The 17376-nt window shown below is 38.1% G+C and overlaps 1 protein-coding gene across 3 annotated transcripts in view; it reads left to right on the top strand.

The window, feature by feature from the left end:
- LOC105493182 (lymphocyte antigen 75) overlaps positions 1-17376 on the top strand; it is a 94207-nt gene that overhangs the window by 53601 nt on the left and 23230 nt on the right. For all 3 annotated transcript variants that reach the window (XR_011609801.1, XM_011760663.2, XM_071072840.1), the window contains exons 24-28: positions 783-912; positions 2671-2897; positions 8141-8306; positions 9915-10082; positions 12259-12375. Coding sequence is in view for 2 of the 3 variants with exons in the window: in XM_011760663.2 (XP_011758965.2) it covers positions 783-912; positions 2671-2897; positions 8141-8306; positions 9915-10082; positions 12259-12375 (808 nt within the window). In the remaining variant the exon portion in view is untranslated. The remainder of the gene's footprint in view (positions 1-782; positions 913-2670; positions 2898-8140; positions 8307-9914; positions 10083-12258; positions 12376-17376) is intronic.

Here is a 17376-nt window from a genome sequence, read left to right as displayed (position 1 = left end):
TGTTTTTGTTCATTTTCCAATCTTCTATATGAAATTCAGTTCATGTTCCCTTTAAAAAAAGAGAATACATTTAATAATACACATTTGGCTCCACATAAAGTTCTACCCATACCTCTTTTTTTGACATTTCTTGTTTTATTCTTTCCTATAATTATTTTCGTTCATTTTTGGTTTCCTATTTATTGAGTAGCATTTTTTTGGTCAGTATCTCCTGATATAAACTTACTTTTCTTATTTTTCTAAGTGCAATATGTTTGAAACACACAGAAAAGTATAGGGATAATACACTTAGAAAAAATTTTCATATCTAATATTGATTGCGATCAGAAAATGAAATCTAGATACTTTTGTTTTAATATATGGAGATTTTTTATAGTGACTAGTATAGGATCAAAGCTTTAAGGTATATTCTGTTATGTGGTACGCAGCTTATTGTTACAAAAAGTTTGTAAAAATCTAATAAGTTGAATCATTATGTTTTGCTTACTTACACTGTAGTCGAGTGTTAAATGTGACTGGAGGTGTTTTGTCTTATTTCTAACAGTTAATCTGTTTTAAAAATATGTTTATCAAGATTGCCACTATTTTGTTTTTTATAAAGTTAATTGCCCTTTATCCATGCTTTGAAAGTTTATTAAGATTTTCTAAGAAATGTCATGGTCAGGTCCTTCATGGAATTCTTTTATAGGGGGACAGATTCAATCTAGAATCTAAACTTTTCTTGCTAGGATCTCCAGACCATTGTTACATGATTGCATCTATGTATTTACCTTTTCGTTTAGTTATTTGAGGAAGAGTCTCACTACCACTGTGCCCTAATTCTCAACCTCCAAAAATCACCGTTTATTGGGACGTGGAATTTTACATCCTGCAGTGAACGCCACTTTGTGTCTCTCTGTCAGAAATATTCAGGTAACAATCATTATCTAGATAACTATGGTACTTTATGCTATTAGATATATACAGTCACTTACTATAGGGAGGGAGGGGAACATGGGTTGAAAAATTACCTATTGGGGCCTGCCTGCCTGCCTGCCTGCCTGCCTGCCTGCCTGCCTGCCTGCCTGCCTTCCTTCCTTCCTTCCTTCCTTCCTTCCTTCCTTCCTTCCTTCCTTCCTTCCTTCCTTCCTTCCTCCCTCCCTCCCTCCCTCCCTCCCTCCCTCCCTTCCTTCTCTCTCTCTCTCTTTTCTTTCTTTCTTTCTCTCTTTTCTTTCTTTCTTTCTTTCTTTCTTTCTTTCTTTCTTTCTTTCTTTCTTGCTTTCTTGCTTTCTTGCTTTCTTGCTTTCTTGCTTTCTTGCTTTCTTTCTTCCTTTCTTCCTTTCTTTAAAAAAGAAAGAAAAAAAAAAAAGAAAAAGAAAAATTACCTATTGGGTACTGTGCTTACCACCTGGGTCTAATACACCATGTAACAATCCTATGCATGTACCCCCTGTATCTAAAATAAAAGCTGAAAAAAATTTTTAATACTATAAGTGAATTTATATTAATTTATAATCATATGGCTTAAAATTTCAGCATGGCTAAATCCATATTGGCTTAGTGAGTCAGAGTTTATCAAATGGGATGTGATTTTTTTAAAGGATCTTTGCTATAATTTAATTAATTAATTGTATCTGATGGAATTTGTTAATAGGAGTTATCCCATGATAGTAATTGAATTTTGTTCTTTTTTCTACTCTGGCATTTTTCAGATTTTACATTTTATTATGGGAAAAGGAGAAGAAAAAACTTCATATTTTTAATTGAGTGCAGTATTGAGCTTTAAGTCCACTAATAGTATTCACTGTTAAATTTAGCATTAAAAAATAAACAAGTGGGGATTTGAAACATTATAAAAAGATCACTGTGCCTTTCCATAATCCAAATAAAAGTAGAATGCATGCTTAAAAGTATAAATCATCCATATTTTGAAAAATATATTTTTTAAAAAGTATTACATTATTTTTCATTGATCACAATGTGTTTTTAAGAAATGATCAAGAAAAAATTTTGTCATATAATGAGAACTGTAAGTAGATATTTCATGTGCTTTGGCGGAATTTTTTTTGCTAAATTAATCTTTACCCATTTTTTCCATGTTTTTAACTAACTCCTTTATTAGCAAAGTACTACTATAAAGCAATAATTCAAATACCTCCTCTCTGGATGGTTTCTTACATTTCTCCATGCTAGCTCTCCCAGGTGAAAACTTTGTAAGGAGATATCTTAATACATTTACTTCCTTGTTGAAGTAGTTCAAACAAAAGAGGTATTTAGCACCAACACGACATGATCATGCAGGTTACATTTATTTGCAGATTTTCTCTTTTGTAAATCAGACAGACGAAACAGAATTTTGTTCTGAATGGCGTAAACCCAGGAGGCGGAGCTTGCAGCGAGCTGAGATCCTACCACTGCACTCCAGCCTGGGCGACGGAGCAAGACTCCGTCTCAAAAAAAAAAAAGAAAAAAAAAAGAATTTTGTTCTGATTTTAGAAAATAAACGTTGCAGCTCACACATTTTACTTAAGATATACAGTAAGACATACCTAATTCTCTCACCCAAAATATAAAATAAATAGGTAAATAATATCTAAAGTAGATTCGTATGGGGAGAAATGTGAAAAAAATGTCCCATAACTTGCAGAGTGTGGGGAAGGGTTTGTTGTTGTTGTTTTCTTTTACATGCAGAAGTTAAAGGCAGACAGACCTTGCAGAATGCTTCAGAAACTGTAAAATACCTAAATAATCTGTACAAAATAATCCCAAAGACTCTGACTTGGCACGGCGCTCAAAAGGAATGTCTGAAAAATAATATGCAGCTGGTGAGCATCACGGACCCTTACCAACAGGCGTTCCTCAGCGTGCAGGCGCTCCTTCACAACTCTTCCTTATGGATCGGACTCTTCAGTCAAGATGTAAGTTTTCAGTCCCAGCTGCCAGGACTGGGAGATGGAAAGCGACATTTTTTATTGTGCATAGCATCTCTCATAGCAGACTAAAACAAACAGGAGACCTGAAAATCTTACTCCAGTAAATTTCATGGAATATGTCAGGTTTTTTTTATTTTGTTTTGAGACGAGAGCTCACTCACACTGTCGCCCAGGCTGGAGTACAGTGGTGCGATCACACGTCACTACAGCCTTGACCTCCCAGGCTCAAGCGATCCTCCCACCTCAGCCTCCTGAGTAGCTGGGACTGCAGGTACACACCACCATACCTGGATAATTTTTGTATTTTTTGTAAAGACAGGGTTTTGCCGTATTGCCCAAGCTGGTCTCAAAGGCCTAGACTCAAGCAGTCTGCCCACCTCAGCCTCCCAAAGTGCTGGGATTACCAGCATGAGCCATGGCACCTAGGAGCAATATGTGTTTTTTAGAGACAATTATCTTTCCACTATTGAAAGATCTAGTACTTTATTGTTTAAATGAGGAAAAGGTTCTAGTGGAGATATATATATATATATTTGAGCACTTCTTTTTATTAATTCTAATCAAAGACTGAGCTAGAATCTGAAGCTGCCATATCTCTTCAGCCAATGAAAAGATAAGAGAAGAATTTAAAAATCAGATGTGGTTGGGTGTGTGGAAGCACTATGGATAGTTTTAAAGAGTCCTTTCCATCCTTTCACTTTTTTTCTTTTTATCTTTTTTTTTTTTTTTTTTTTTGGAGACAGGTTCTTGTTCTATCACCCAGACTGGAGTGCAGTGGTGCAATCTCAGCTCACTGCAACCTCCACCTCCAAGGTTCAAGTGATTCTCATGCTTCGGCCTCCTCAGTAGCTGGTATTACAGGCATGTGCCAACATGCCCGGCTAATTTTTGTATTTTTAGTAGAGATGGGGTTTCACCATGTTGGCAAGGCTGGTCTTGAACTCTTTACCTCAAGTGATCTGCCTGCCCCAGCCTCCCAAAGTGTTGGGATTAGAGGCGTGAAACACCACACCCAGCTTCCATCTCTTTCAACATCAGCAGCACTGCTGGGCACCTGGTGCACACCTGTAGTCCCAGTTACTCTGGATGCAAGAGGATCACTTGAGCCCAGGAGTTAAAATCCAGCCTGGACTACATAGCAAGACCCCAGTCTCTAAGAAGACAAAATTCAGCAAAGTAAAATTAAGCAACTCTGAAAAGGAAGTTGAATAATGTTTTCCTCCATCTTAAGTGCTGATCCTAGATAGATGTCTCAGGGGCTTCTCATTCATTTCATAGCCCAACAAAGAATGCTAGTCTTGAGGCAGGAGAATTACTTGAACCGGGACCTAGGAGGCAGAAGCTGCAGTAAGCCAAGATCGCGCCACTGCACTCCAGCCTGGGCTACAGAGCAAGACTCTCTCAAAAAAAAAAAAAAAGAAAAGAAAAAAAAAAAAAGGATGCTAGTCTCCTATTAATTCCCATCACTAACCTCTGCACATGTAGCACAAACTGGAATCGTTACACAGCTGAAGTTTTGGCTATAATTAAATAAGGGATTTTTAAATAAAGCTGTGGTATTCCTATTGGCATTATAGGCCACCTTTTTTCTCAGCCATGGTATATCCCAAAGTATACCAGGGCTGTATATCTAGGGCTGCATGGAAAAAATGTGATTGAAGACTCAGAATTGAATTGAAGAATGGGTGGAAAAACAAGAATTGTTATCAGAAGCTCAATTAAAAGTAGCATTTAGGAATAGCTTAAAGAATAGTCTCTCTGAGTCATGGCGTATTCTAAAGTTAACCCAGTTTGGCCAGGCATGGTGATTCACGGCTGTAATCCCAGCACTTTGGGAGGCCAAAGCGGGTGGATCACTTGAGGTCAGGAGTTTGAGACCAGTCTGGCCAACATGGTGAATCCCTGTCTCTACTAAAAAATACAAAAATTAGCTGGGTATTATGGCAGGTGTCTGTAATCCCAGCTACTCAGAAGGCTGAGGCAGGAGAATCACTTGAACCTGGGAGGTGGAGGTTGCAGTGAGCCGAGATTGCACCATTGCATTCCAGCCTGGGCGACAGAGTGAGACTCCATCTTTAAATAAATTAATTAATTAAATAAATCATTAAATTAAATTAACCCAGATCAAGCCAGGAGATTGGAAGGCTGCTTACCCAGTCCTCACAGTCTCAACTGTTTCATAGCATTGCTTTACTTGCTTTATCTTCAGTGCTGGAAATTCTGTGAAATGCGTCATTGTGGCTGTTGTGAGGAAGCAATGAGTGATTACATTTCCTAGTTTCAGTCACCCCAAATCTTTTGAGACAAAAACAATATTGCAATGTAGAAAATTTGTCAGTAAATTAAAATAACAAAATTAAAGTCACCTGTAATCCCAGTACCTAAAAATAAACATGATTCAATATTTTGGTATGGATCTTTCAAGTTATTTTTCTATGTGTACCTATTTATTTTTTAGATAGCTGGAGTCAGACTATTTTGTAACTCCCCCCAACTTAATGATTTGGGTCTTACTTCTTATCCTATTTCCAACCTTTACCTATGGTTCTCTTTTCTCTTTCACCCTTAATTTTAACATATTCTGTGTAGCTGTTTAACTATATATCCTAATAGCTGCCTTAATTCTTTGAAAATGACAGGATGTTAATAAATACTTTACATTGAAAGCAATGATAAGATACTGAAAGATTTTAAACAGAGTAGTAACAATATAAGACTTCATTTAAGTAGAAGACATTGTGTGGAAGGCTGGGGAGGACCAAGCAGCTGGAGAGAGGGAGAGCAGTTATTTTTCTATAAATTCATGCAGGAAATGATGTTGGCCTTTACAGTGTCTGAGGGGAGGCAGCTCTGGGTTATGTAAAGTGCAGAGTGTGGCCATGCAGTGGGTCACTCAAGTACCCAGCTTGAAGAAGTAAAAATACATAGAATTAAAGGAAGTCAAGAAGGCTTGGAAACATGAACACAGGCATCCCAAGTTAATGGTAGGGCCGGGAGGACAGCAAGAATTGGGACATCTTAGTGAATGTCAGGGAGGAGCAGGGCGACCAAGTCCTCAGTGAATGTCATGGGGAGTTTGCAGTGATACAAAGGGAATAATCCTCAAAGGAAATAAAAGGAGATAAAAATATCCACTACTCCTTTCTCACAGCCCCTGTGGTATCTGAGAATAGAATCTCAAATAGCCTTCCCGTGGGTGCTGAAAGGAGATTATTCCCTTGGAAAAGCCAGATTTATGTATTTATTTAAGATTCAGGCGGTACATGTGCAGGTTTGCTACAATACATACACCGTGGGATGCCGAGGCTTGGACTTCAGTTGAACCTGTCACCCAAAGAGTGAACACAATACCCAATAGGTAGTTTTTCAACCCTTGCTCCACTCCCTCCCCACTTTTGGAGTCCCCAGACACTATCATTCCCATCTTTACGTCCATGTGTACCCAATATTTAGCTCCCACTTATATAAGTGAGAACATGTGGTATTTGGTTTTCTGTTCCTGCATTAATTCACTTAGGATAATGTCCTCCAGCTACATCCATGTTGCTGTAAAGGACATTATTTTGTTCTTTTTTATGGGTGCACAGTATGCCATCATGTATGTGTGCTACATTTTCTTGATCCAATCCACTGTTGATGGGCATCTAGATTGATTCCATGTCTTTGCTGTTGTGAATAGTGCTATAATAAACATTTGAGCCCAGGTGTCTTTTGGCAGAACGATTTCTTTTCCTTTGGGTGTATACCCAGTAATGGGATTGCTGGGTTGAATGGTAATTCTATTTTTGTTCTTTGGGAAATCTCCAAACTACTTTCCACAGGGGCTGAACTAATTTATAATCCCACCAACAATGTGTGAGCGTTCTAGCCAGAGTTAAATTAAGATCAATTAAGATCAAGAATTTAGTGAAAAGATGTTTATAGTCTTAATATTTTGTATTCAATGAAAAGATAAAAGGTGTGGGATGATTTATTTAGATGGAATGGAAATTCCAAAGGATCAGGGACGGGGTTAGGTGGGGAGTGCCTCAAAGGGGAAGAAATGCAGGGCAGTATGGATGAGTGCAGGCAAAGTCGCACGGCCTCCACACCGGAGGCCACAGTGGCTTAGGCCCTGACTGGGTTAGGGTTAGGGGCTAGGATTACAGCTGGAACTCTGGTCATGAACATTTCAGAATGAAGCAGCCAGTGGTGTTGAAGCTTGACTGTGTTGCTGTTTATGGTTCACTAAGTGTGGCTTCGTTCAATATTTCAAATAAACTAGTGATGTAGATTGTCTTGGGATTCAGGAAAGCTTAGCTCAGTGGGTCTGTTAGGCCAGCACCAGACTCAGCAGTTGGTATGTAAGGCCCGGTGCTCTGGCAGCACCATGGGGAAGCTCAGACAGGCCTGTACCCCACAGTCCATCTCCTGTACCTAGATGGGTGGTCAGGACCTTGGCAGGGTGTAAAGGCAGATGTTCACAGACTTCTAGCACACAGCAGAATCTAGTGAATGAAGAAGCTTCTCTCCCCAACAAGTGTGAAAACAGCGGTGTGACATCCACGTGCCTGAGGACTTCAGAGGAAGGGAACCACCAGCTCTCTGTGTGCCAGCTAGCCCCTGAGTTGCAGGCTTTACACATTATCCCATTAATTCCAGCCCCACGAAGTTAAGTGTCACACTGGTTTCATTGATGGGGGATGGAAATTTGGAGACGTGGCACACAAAAGCTAGTAAGTAACTGAATCAGGATTCAAAACCATGTGGGCTTAGCTCTGTAGCCCATATTCTTTCCACTATACCAGTTTGTCTCTGATCTAATCAGTGCCGATAGTGATCCTCATCCCATTTTAGTTTTCTGATTTCTGATAACCAGTGGATCCAATTATGTGTGAGACAGCATAGCATAATGGTTAGGACATAGACTCTAGGGACTGACAGCCTGGAAGAGAGGCCCAGCAGTGTGGTTTGTATTCGTGGGACTTTGCAAAGTTGCATACCTTTAGTTTCCTCGTCTTTAAAATGGAGATAATAATAGTACCTCCCTTATATGGTTGTTACAAGGATTAAGTAAGCCAATATTTATAAAGCATTTAGAACAATGCTTGTCATGTAGTAAATGGTATGTAAATGTGTGTTAAATATAAAAAAATAAATAAAAATCATTAGATTGACCATGGGAGTCAAAATAATACAAAGGGATAATATGAATATTGCCACTTGAAATGTATTTCTGCTCCTTACAGGATGAACTCAACTTTGGTTGGTCAGATGGGAAACGTCTTCATTTTAGTCGCTGGGCTGAAACTAATGGGCAACTTGAAGACTGTGTAATATTAGACACTGATGGATTCTGGAAAACAGCTGATTGCACTGACAATCAACCAGGTGCTATTTGCTACTATTCAGGAAGTATGTGAATTTCAGATATTTTAATTCTTAAATTATTAACAGTCTCATAAGTGGTAAAATTTCTGAGGAGTGGTTTTGTAAAATCTGGTTTTGGAATTGTGAAGAAATTATAGTCATGTCTTTTTGTAGGAACATTTGTGAAAATTTGTATTCAAGCAGAATTATATATTAAATATATTATTATTAATGGGTTATTTTAAGCACGTTTTATTTTTACGTTAGCCGACAATGGGGATTAACACTTTAAAGTCCCATTGTTCCTCTACCTCTTTCTGCATATCTTTATACTTGTAGAAAGCTTACACTTGTGAGAATTCTTTTGTGATTCATAACATCACAACTAACATGATTTTTATGAGTCACTCTTAAGATTCAGTTGGTTGTGGCCGGGTGCGGTGGCTCACACCTGTAATCCCAGCACTTTGGGAGGCAGAGGCAGGTGGATCACTTGAAGTCAGGAGTTCGAAACCAGCCTGGCCAAGATGGTGCAACCCCCTCTCTACTAAAAATACAAAAAATTAGCCGGGCATGGTGGCACATACCTGTAATCCCAGCTATTCCAGAGGCTGAGGCAGAGAATTGCTTAAACCTGGAGGGGCAGAGGTTGCAGTGAGCCGAGATCACACCACTGCACTTCAGCCTGGGCGACAGAACGAGACTCTGTCTCAAAAAAAAAAAAAAAAAAAAAAAAGATTCAGTTGATTGTAAGTAACAGCAACCACCTCAAGCTAGCTTAAAACAAGGGGAAATTCAGGATCCGCAAAACGGGGATAGAGCTGAACCTGTAACTGGAGATGAGTTGAGACAATTTCTAAATTTCACTTTGTAAATCCTTAGAGAAAATCTCATGAACTTAGCCTGAGTCAGGTGTGCCATCTCTAGCCCAGTCAGAGGAAGTGTTTTTGCAACTGTCAAGGTCACATTTGTGGGTTTGTGGTAGAAAGAAGACACTGCTTCATGGACAGAGGGACTTATTGTGATCCAGAAGAGATACTGAGTGATCTCTGCCACATATTAAATCCGTTTAATTTATTTGAGTGGAATATGTTTATGTTTGTATCTTTGTGAATGTATGGCGTTTTCAGAAAATGGAAAAAGATCATAATCAGATACTGTAGATGTCAGATTTTAAATATTATTTCTGTTTTACTTAGTTAAAGCAATAACTTACTTAGAACATCAAGTGTTTCATTTAAATGTTCCTTTAAAATTAATAGTGTCAGTAGACAGAAACTTGAAAATGAATTCTCAAAGTTATAGTTAGGTGACTTTTAATAATGAATGTGTTTGTACAGTATCTCTAGGGGTGGTCCCTTGTACTTGACATTTGGTAATGCAGGAAGACAGAAATTGCATTTAACCTAATAGCACCTCACTTTTTACATTCTTCCACGCCACAGCAGGGGTAAGAAAATTGTGTCAAGTAATTTCCTTCCTATAGAAAGCTGGCTTTTGTGTGCTGTATCTGAGTATAAACAGAGATAGGCTTCACTAGGATATTACTTCTTGGCTTCCTGAATATTTCCTACAAATCAAGCCTAATGACTGCAAACAGGATTTAACATTTATATCTCAAATTAGAATTCTTACCATTAACTCTTTTTCTAGATGAGACTGAAAAAGAGGTCAAACCAGTTGACAGTGTTAAATGTCCATCTCCTGTTCTAAATACTCCATGGATACCATTTCAGAACTGTTGCTACAATTTCATAATAACAAAGAATAGGCATATGGCAACAACACTGGATGAAGTTCATTCTAAATGCCAGAAACTGAGTAAGTATTATATTAGTCCATTCTCACGTTGCTATAAGGACATACCCGAGACTGGGTAATTAATATAGAAAAAGAGGTTTAATGGCCTCACAGTTCCACATGGCTGGGGAGGCCTCACAATCATGGCAGAAGGCGAAGGAGAAGCAAAGGTATGTTTACATGGCAGCAGGCAAGAGAGCATGTGCAGGGGAACTGCCCTTTATAAAACCATCAGATCTCGTGAGACTTACTATCACGAGAACAGCACGGGAAAGACCCACCCTCATGATTCAGTTCGCCGGGTCCCTCCCATGACACTTGGGGATTATGGGAGCTGCAATTCAACATGAAATTTGGATGGGGACACAGCCAAACCATATCAAGTATATTGTACTGTCATTACTTATTGTATTTTGCTAATTAAAAAAAATTTTCTGTGTTATAAATATTTCTAATTAGCACTAGTAACTAGATGTCAAAAATATTCATCTCCTAATATCTACATTATCAGTGACAAAGTATTAAAATTTGTGTTAGTTAAAGTGGAAAGTATAGGCATAACTCCTTTCTTTACTCATCCATTCAAGAACTAGTCTGTTTGTAAGGAAGGTGGGTTCTTCTTTAAAAGGAAAAGAAATGGGCTAGGCACATTGGCTCATGCCTGTAATCCGAATTCTTTGGGAGGCTGAAGTGGGAGGATGGTTTGATGCCAGGCATTCAAGATCAGCCTGGGCAACATAGTGAGACTTTTTCTCTGCAAAAAATTAAAAGCATGATGGCACATGCCTGTAGTTCTAGCTACTTGGGAGGCGAAGGAGGGAGGATGATTGAGCCCAAGAGGTTGAAGCTGCAGTGAGCTGTGATTACACCATCTGCACTCCAGCCTGGATGACGGGAGACCCTATCTCCAAAAAAAAGGAAGGGGGAAAGAAATGGCACACAAGAGAGGAAGTGAAAATAGGTTAGTTGGAGCAGTCAAAAGCTTAGACACACCACAAAGCAGCAGCTAAGCTTAAAGATGTGCACATTTCACACTTTCAGCTCTCAAGAGTCTTCAGATAATTCCTATGAGATCCACTAAGGATTTGTGACTTCCGAATGATGGAACTGTTGGAACCAATGGAACAAGGAACTTAGTGAAAGTTGCTATAGAAAATATCAAACCATTATTTCCCAAAGCATGCTCTATATAACATTAGTCTTGAGAGATGTTCTGCAAAAAATCCTTAGAATAAGGTTGAAAAAAAAAAAACAACAAAAAAGAAAAAGATTGAGAAACACTAGACACCATAGCTTCCTGTTGGACATTAACAAATGTACATTAACATATACCTTAAGAAATACTGGCATAAATAAACGAGTTTAACTTTGTTTAAACCAATGTTTGCAAACTTTTTAAAAAATCCATGTAGATCTTTTCTGGAACCTCCTTGTTAATTTTGTGAGGAACACCCTTTGGGAAATATTAAGCCTTTTAACCCTCATACTGATAACTAAGGAAAAGGAAGATCTGTCATATAGGTCAGCAGTTCCCAACCTTTTTGGCACTGCCAGGGAGGGGTGGATGGTTTCAGGATGAAACTGTTCCACCTCAGATCATCAGACCTTAGTTAGATTCTCATAAGGAGTGTGCAAGCTAGGTCCCTCGCATGCATAGTTCACAAGACAGTTTGTGCTCCTCTGTCAATCTAATGCCACTCTGCTCTAACAGGAGGCAGAACTCAAGTGGTGATGCTTGCTTGCCTGCTGCCCACCTCCTGCTGCACGGCCCAGTTCCTAACAGGCCTGGTTCCTAACAGTACCAGTCTGTGGCCTGGGGGTTGGGGACCCCTGTTATAGTTCATCTAAGAGGTTTTAATTATTATAGAGTAATCTTTGACAGTCTATCATTACTATGGGTGATTTATACCAACTGAAAATCACCTTTAAATAGGGGAATGTGAAGTGAGTCAGTGTTTTAAATTCTCTACTCAGCTACTAGTTTTCTATTATACCATAAGACCAAATTTAACATCAAACATTTGAAAACTCCTTAACCTATTAGTACAATGGCATAATTTTATTTTACATATCTTTCTAATTGTCCGATATTGTTTAAGTTTGAAGTATATTAAAGTGAGAATTAAAATGTTTTAAACCTATCAAAGTGTTCTAGATAAGTAATTATTAAAATTATTGACTATTTTTTATTTAACAGATCCAAAATCACAAATTCTGAGTATTCGAGATGAAAAGGAGAATAACTTTGTTCTTGAGCAACTTCTGTACTTCAATTATATGGCTTCATGGGTCACGTTGGGAATAACTTATGAAAGTAAGTTGTAAATCTGCCAGTTTTCTCTATTTGTTTTTGTGCTTCATTATAATTATCAAGCCGTAGTTCTTCAAAGTACATGTCTATCAATACATGAAAGTATAATGACATACTTAACATAACTTACATAAATACCAAGACAGTTTTTGTGTCTCTGCTCTGCCGTTAACATACCTTTAGAGTTTAAAGTTAAATGGCAGAAAATAATTTTCTGAATTAGTTTGTTCCCACACTCCTATAAAGAACTACCTGAAACTAGGTAATTTATGAAGAAAAGAGTTTTGAGTCACAGTTCCGCAGGCTGTACAGAAAGCATGGCTGGGCAGCCTCAGGAAACTTACAATCATGTCAGAGGCAAATGGGAAACAAGCAGATTTTACTATAATGGAGCAGGACAGAGAGTGAAGGGGGAGTTGCTACACACTTTTGAACAACCAGATCTCACGAGAGCTCACTCACTATCACAAGAACAGCAAGGGGGAAGTTTGCCTCCATGATCCAGTCACCTCCCACCAGGCCCCTCCTCCAACACTGAAGATCATAATTCAACATGAGATTTGGATGAGGACACAGAGCCAAACCATATCAATTTTCTTTTACCACTCTTTCCTCTAGCAATTCAAGACTTATCACTCTTCCATCCAGCAACTCAAGACCAACTAAAAATGATCACCATCCCATATAAATCTTCAATACTTACTTTATGTTTCCACTGACTATGTGAGATGAGCAGAGAACTGAATCACTCTTCTATTAGTGTTGCACCTTTGGGTTTATAACCCTGACTTGGGTTATATTGGCTCACATACGATAAGCATTAGAAAAATGAGACACATGGCCAGGTGTAATGCCTCACGCTTGTAATCCCAGCACTTTGGGAGGCTGAGGCGGGTAGATCACCAGAGGTCAGGAGTTCGCCACCGTCTCTACTAAAAGTACAAAAATTAGCCAGGTGTGGTGACATGTGCCTAGTTACTTGGGAATCTGAGGCAGGAGAATCACTTGAACCCAGGAGGCAGAGGTTGCAGTGAGCCAAGATCATGCCACTGCACTCCAGCCAGGGCAACAGAGCAAGACTCAAGACTCCGTCTCAAAAAATTTAAAAATGAAAAGAAAAATGAGATACATGGTCTGACAATGGGATCGAATATTTGGAATGTGGGCTAAATACCACGAATTCAAAATATGATTGATATGAATTTTTTTAAAACAGAGTCCAGTATAGAGGAAACAAGACCAATTTAGAAAGATGCTCAGAAATGTCCTGAAAATCATAGACATTTTGGAATTAGGAAAACCTTTCCATGGCCATAGAGCATCAAAAGCATACATTTACTCTAAAAAGGGTTTGATAAGGGGCACAGGACAATGATAACCAGGGGTAGGGAAGGAAAAGAAACTAAATTAGTTTCTGTCTGTTTTAAAAATAGGCTTCTCCTTTGCTCTCTAACCCATCTATTTTGTGGGGTTACCACTGTTTTCCTGAAATGTTTATGGTTTGCAGAAGGGTTAATGAAAATTAAACTACCAAGCAATAAAGACTTGGTTTACCAGGTGAGGATAAGTTCATCATAGTAGGACTTAGTTGGCCCAAGCCTTTTCTCTAATGACCCTTAACTACCCTTGAATTAAAATGGAGAGAAACTAGCTGGAAAGTTCTGAGGCTTCACCTGAAAGTGACTGAAGAAACAATGGTCTTGTATTGAGCAATGGAGACCACACCCAGTACAGAAATTGAAATTGTACCCTTTGATATACATTATATTATCAGAAACAACTGAAAATGTGTTATATATTCTGAAAAAGCATTTTTAGATCAGAAGACTCCCTTGTTTTGTTTTATCTTCTTTTATAAAATGTTTGAGTAATAAAATTTCTATTAAAATATACAGACATATACATATAGAAAGACATTTCAGGCAAGTGGCAAATTTGGTTTGAATCTCATTCTTACTGACTTAATTTACATCTGTAAGGTACTGTTTTGGGTTATTTTGATATACTTATAAATATTTAATTTATTTGCCCCCGATGCAAGGAATTCTGTTTTTTAAAGCAGTTTTGGCTTTTCAATAGCAGGGCCATGAATAGAAATCACTGTAAGTCACTGTTTTTGGTTATATTGATATACTTATAGAATATTTAATTGTATTTGGCACCTACACAAAGAATTTTGTTTTTTTGAAACATTTTTGACTTTTCCATAGCAGGGCCATGAATAGAAATTACTATGAGAAGCCACAGTATGTCAACTGAGAGATACATTAAGCCAAGTGAAAAAAGTGACTTTTTCTTAAAGCAACTTTAGAAATCTACCATTACATCATATTGGTCAGAAAATTGATAACTTTGAAGTTTGGGAGAGGGGAGGAGGAACTGGTAGGCATGAGATAATACAAAGCAGCAAACAATAACCAAATCGTGTGTGCAGTGCTTCTAACGTGTCATTGCTGCAAGCAGATGTTTAGGGGTCTTGCCTTGGGAGGTGGTAATCAGTGAAAACCAGAAATAACCAGGACAACATTGGATATGTGTAGGTAGTGATGGCATCAATCTTTATACCAATTTATAACTGTAATAGACCTAGTACCCTTTTTTTAAGCCTTATTGCAACCATCACTACCCTAAAAAGAAACATAATACCCATTAGCATCCCCTCCCTGTCTCCCAGTCCTCAGCAACCACTTGCTATCTCTACAGATTGCCTGAATGTAAAATTCTGGACATTTTATGTAAATGAGATCATACAATGTGTGCTTTTTGCGTGTGACTGGCTTTTTCCATTAGCATAAAGATTTCAAGGTTTATCCATATTGTAGCATGTATCAGTACATTATTCCTTTTTATAACTGAATAAAATTCCATTCTATGGATATAATACATTTTATTTATCCGTGTATCAGTTGATGGACATTTAGGTAAAACAACCTAGATTTTAAACCATTTTTAGTTATTATGTATAATGCTTCTCTGAACATTCACATACAAGTTTTTGCATGGACATATGTTTCCCTTTCTCTTGGGTAAACCCCTAGGAATGGAATTGCTGCATCTTTTGTTTAACCCTTTGAAGAACTACCAGGTTGTTTTCCAAACTGGCTATACCATTTTCCATTCCCAGTATATGAGAGTACTGATTTCTCCATATCGATGCCAACATTTGTGTGTTTTTCATTATAGCCATCCAAGTGAGTGTGAAATATCTCACTGGGATTTTAATTTCATTTCCCTAATGGCTAATAATATTAAGCATCTTTTCATGTGCTTATTGGATATTTGTATATCACATTTAGGGAAATCCCTATTCAGATTTTTTGCTCATTTTTTAAATTGAGTCTTTTTATTGTTGAGGTGTAAGAATTCTTTATATATTCTGGATATAAGTCTTTTATCCAATAAATAATTTGCAAATATTTTCTCCCATGACTTGACTTATACCACAAAAGTGTTTTTCTTTTTTTTTTCTTCTTTTTTTATTGTACTTTAAGTTTTGGGGTACATGTGTAGAACATGCAGTTTTGTTACATAGGTATACACATGCCATGGTGGTTTGCTGCATCTATCAACATGTCACCTACATTAGGTATTTCTCCTGATGTTATCACTCCCCAACCCCCCAACCCCCGACAGGCCCAGTGTGTGATGTTTCCCCCTGGCCCTGTGTCCATGTGTTCTCATTGTTCAGCTCCCACTTATGAGTGAGAACATGTGGTGTTTGCTTTTCTGTTCCTGTGTTAGTTTGCTGAGATTGATGGTTTCTAGCTTCATCCATGTCCCTGCAAAGGACATGAACTCATCCATTTTTATGGCTGCATAGTATTCCATGGTGTATATTTCTTTATCCAGTCTATCACTGATGGACATTTTGGTTGGTTACAAGTCTTTGCTATTGTGAATAGCGCCACAATAAACATACGTGTGTATACATCTTTATAGTGGAATGATTTATAATCCTCTGGGTATATCCTCAGTAATGGGATGGCTGGGTCAAATGGTATTTCTAGTTCTAGATCCTTGAGGAATTGCCACACTGTCTTCTACAATGGTTGAACTAATTTACACTCCCACCAACAGTGTAAAAGTGTTCCTATTTCTCCACATCCTCTCCAGCACCTGTTGTTTCCTGACTTTTTAATGATTGCCATTCTAACTGGCATGAGATGGTATCTCATTGTGGTTTTGATTTGCATTTCTCTAATGACCAGTGATGATGAGCATTTTTTCATGTGTCTGTTGGCTGCATAAATGTCTTCTCTTGAGAAGTGTCTGTTCATATCCTTCGCCCACTTTTTGATGGGGTTGTTTGTCTTTTCTTGTAAATTTGTTGAAGTTCCTTGCAGATTCTGGATATTAGCCCTTTGTCAGATGGATAGACTGCAAAAATTTTCTCTCGTTTTGTATGTTGCCTGTTCACTCCGATAATAACTTCTTTTGCTATGCAGAAGCTCTTTAGTTTAATTAGATCCCATTTGTCAATTTTGGCTTTTGTTGCCATTGCTTTTGGTGTTTTAGCCATGAAGTCTTTGCCCATGCCTGTGTCCTGAATGGTATTCCAGGTTTTCTTCTGGGATTTTTATGGTCATAGGTCTTACATTTAAGTCTGTGATCTATCTTGAGTTGATTTTTGTATAAGGTGTAAGGAAGGGGGATCCAGTTTCAGTTTTCTGTGAATGGCTAGCCAGTTTTCCCAACACCATATATTAAATAGGGAATATTTTACCCATTGCTTGTTTGTGTCAGATTTGTCAAAGATCAGATGGTTGTAGATGTGTGGTGTTATTTCTGAGGGCTCTGTTCTGTTCCATTGGTCTATGTATCTGTTTTGGTACCAGTACTATGATGTTTTGGTTACTGCAGCCTTGTAGTACAGTTTGAAGTCAGGTATCGTGATGCCTCCAGCTTTGTTCTTCTTGCCCAGGGTTGTCTTGGCTATGCAGGCTCTTTTTTGGTTCCATATGAAGTCTAAAGTAGTTTTTTCCAATTCTGTGAAGAAAGTCAGTG

This window comes from Macaca nemestrina, chromosome 11 (assembly GCF_043159975.1).
Source record: "Macaca nemestrina isolate mMacNem1 chromosome 11, mMacNem.hap1, whole genome shotgun sequence".
In the NCBI taxonomy this organism is placed as follows: Eukaryota; Metazoa; Chordata; class Mammalia; order Primates; family Cercopithecidae; genus Macaca; species Macaca nemestrina.
Note: the sequence above shows the minus strand (reverse complement) of the source record. Positions and strands in the feature narration are given on the sequence as shown.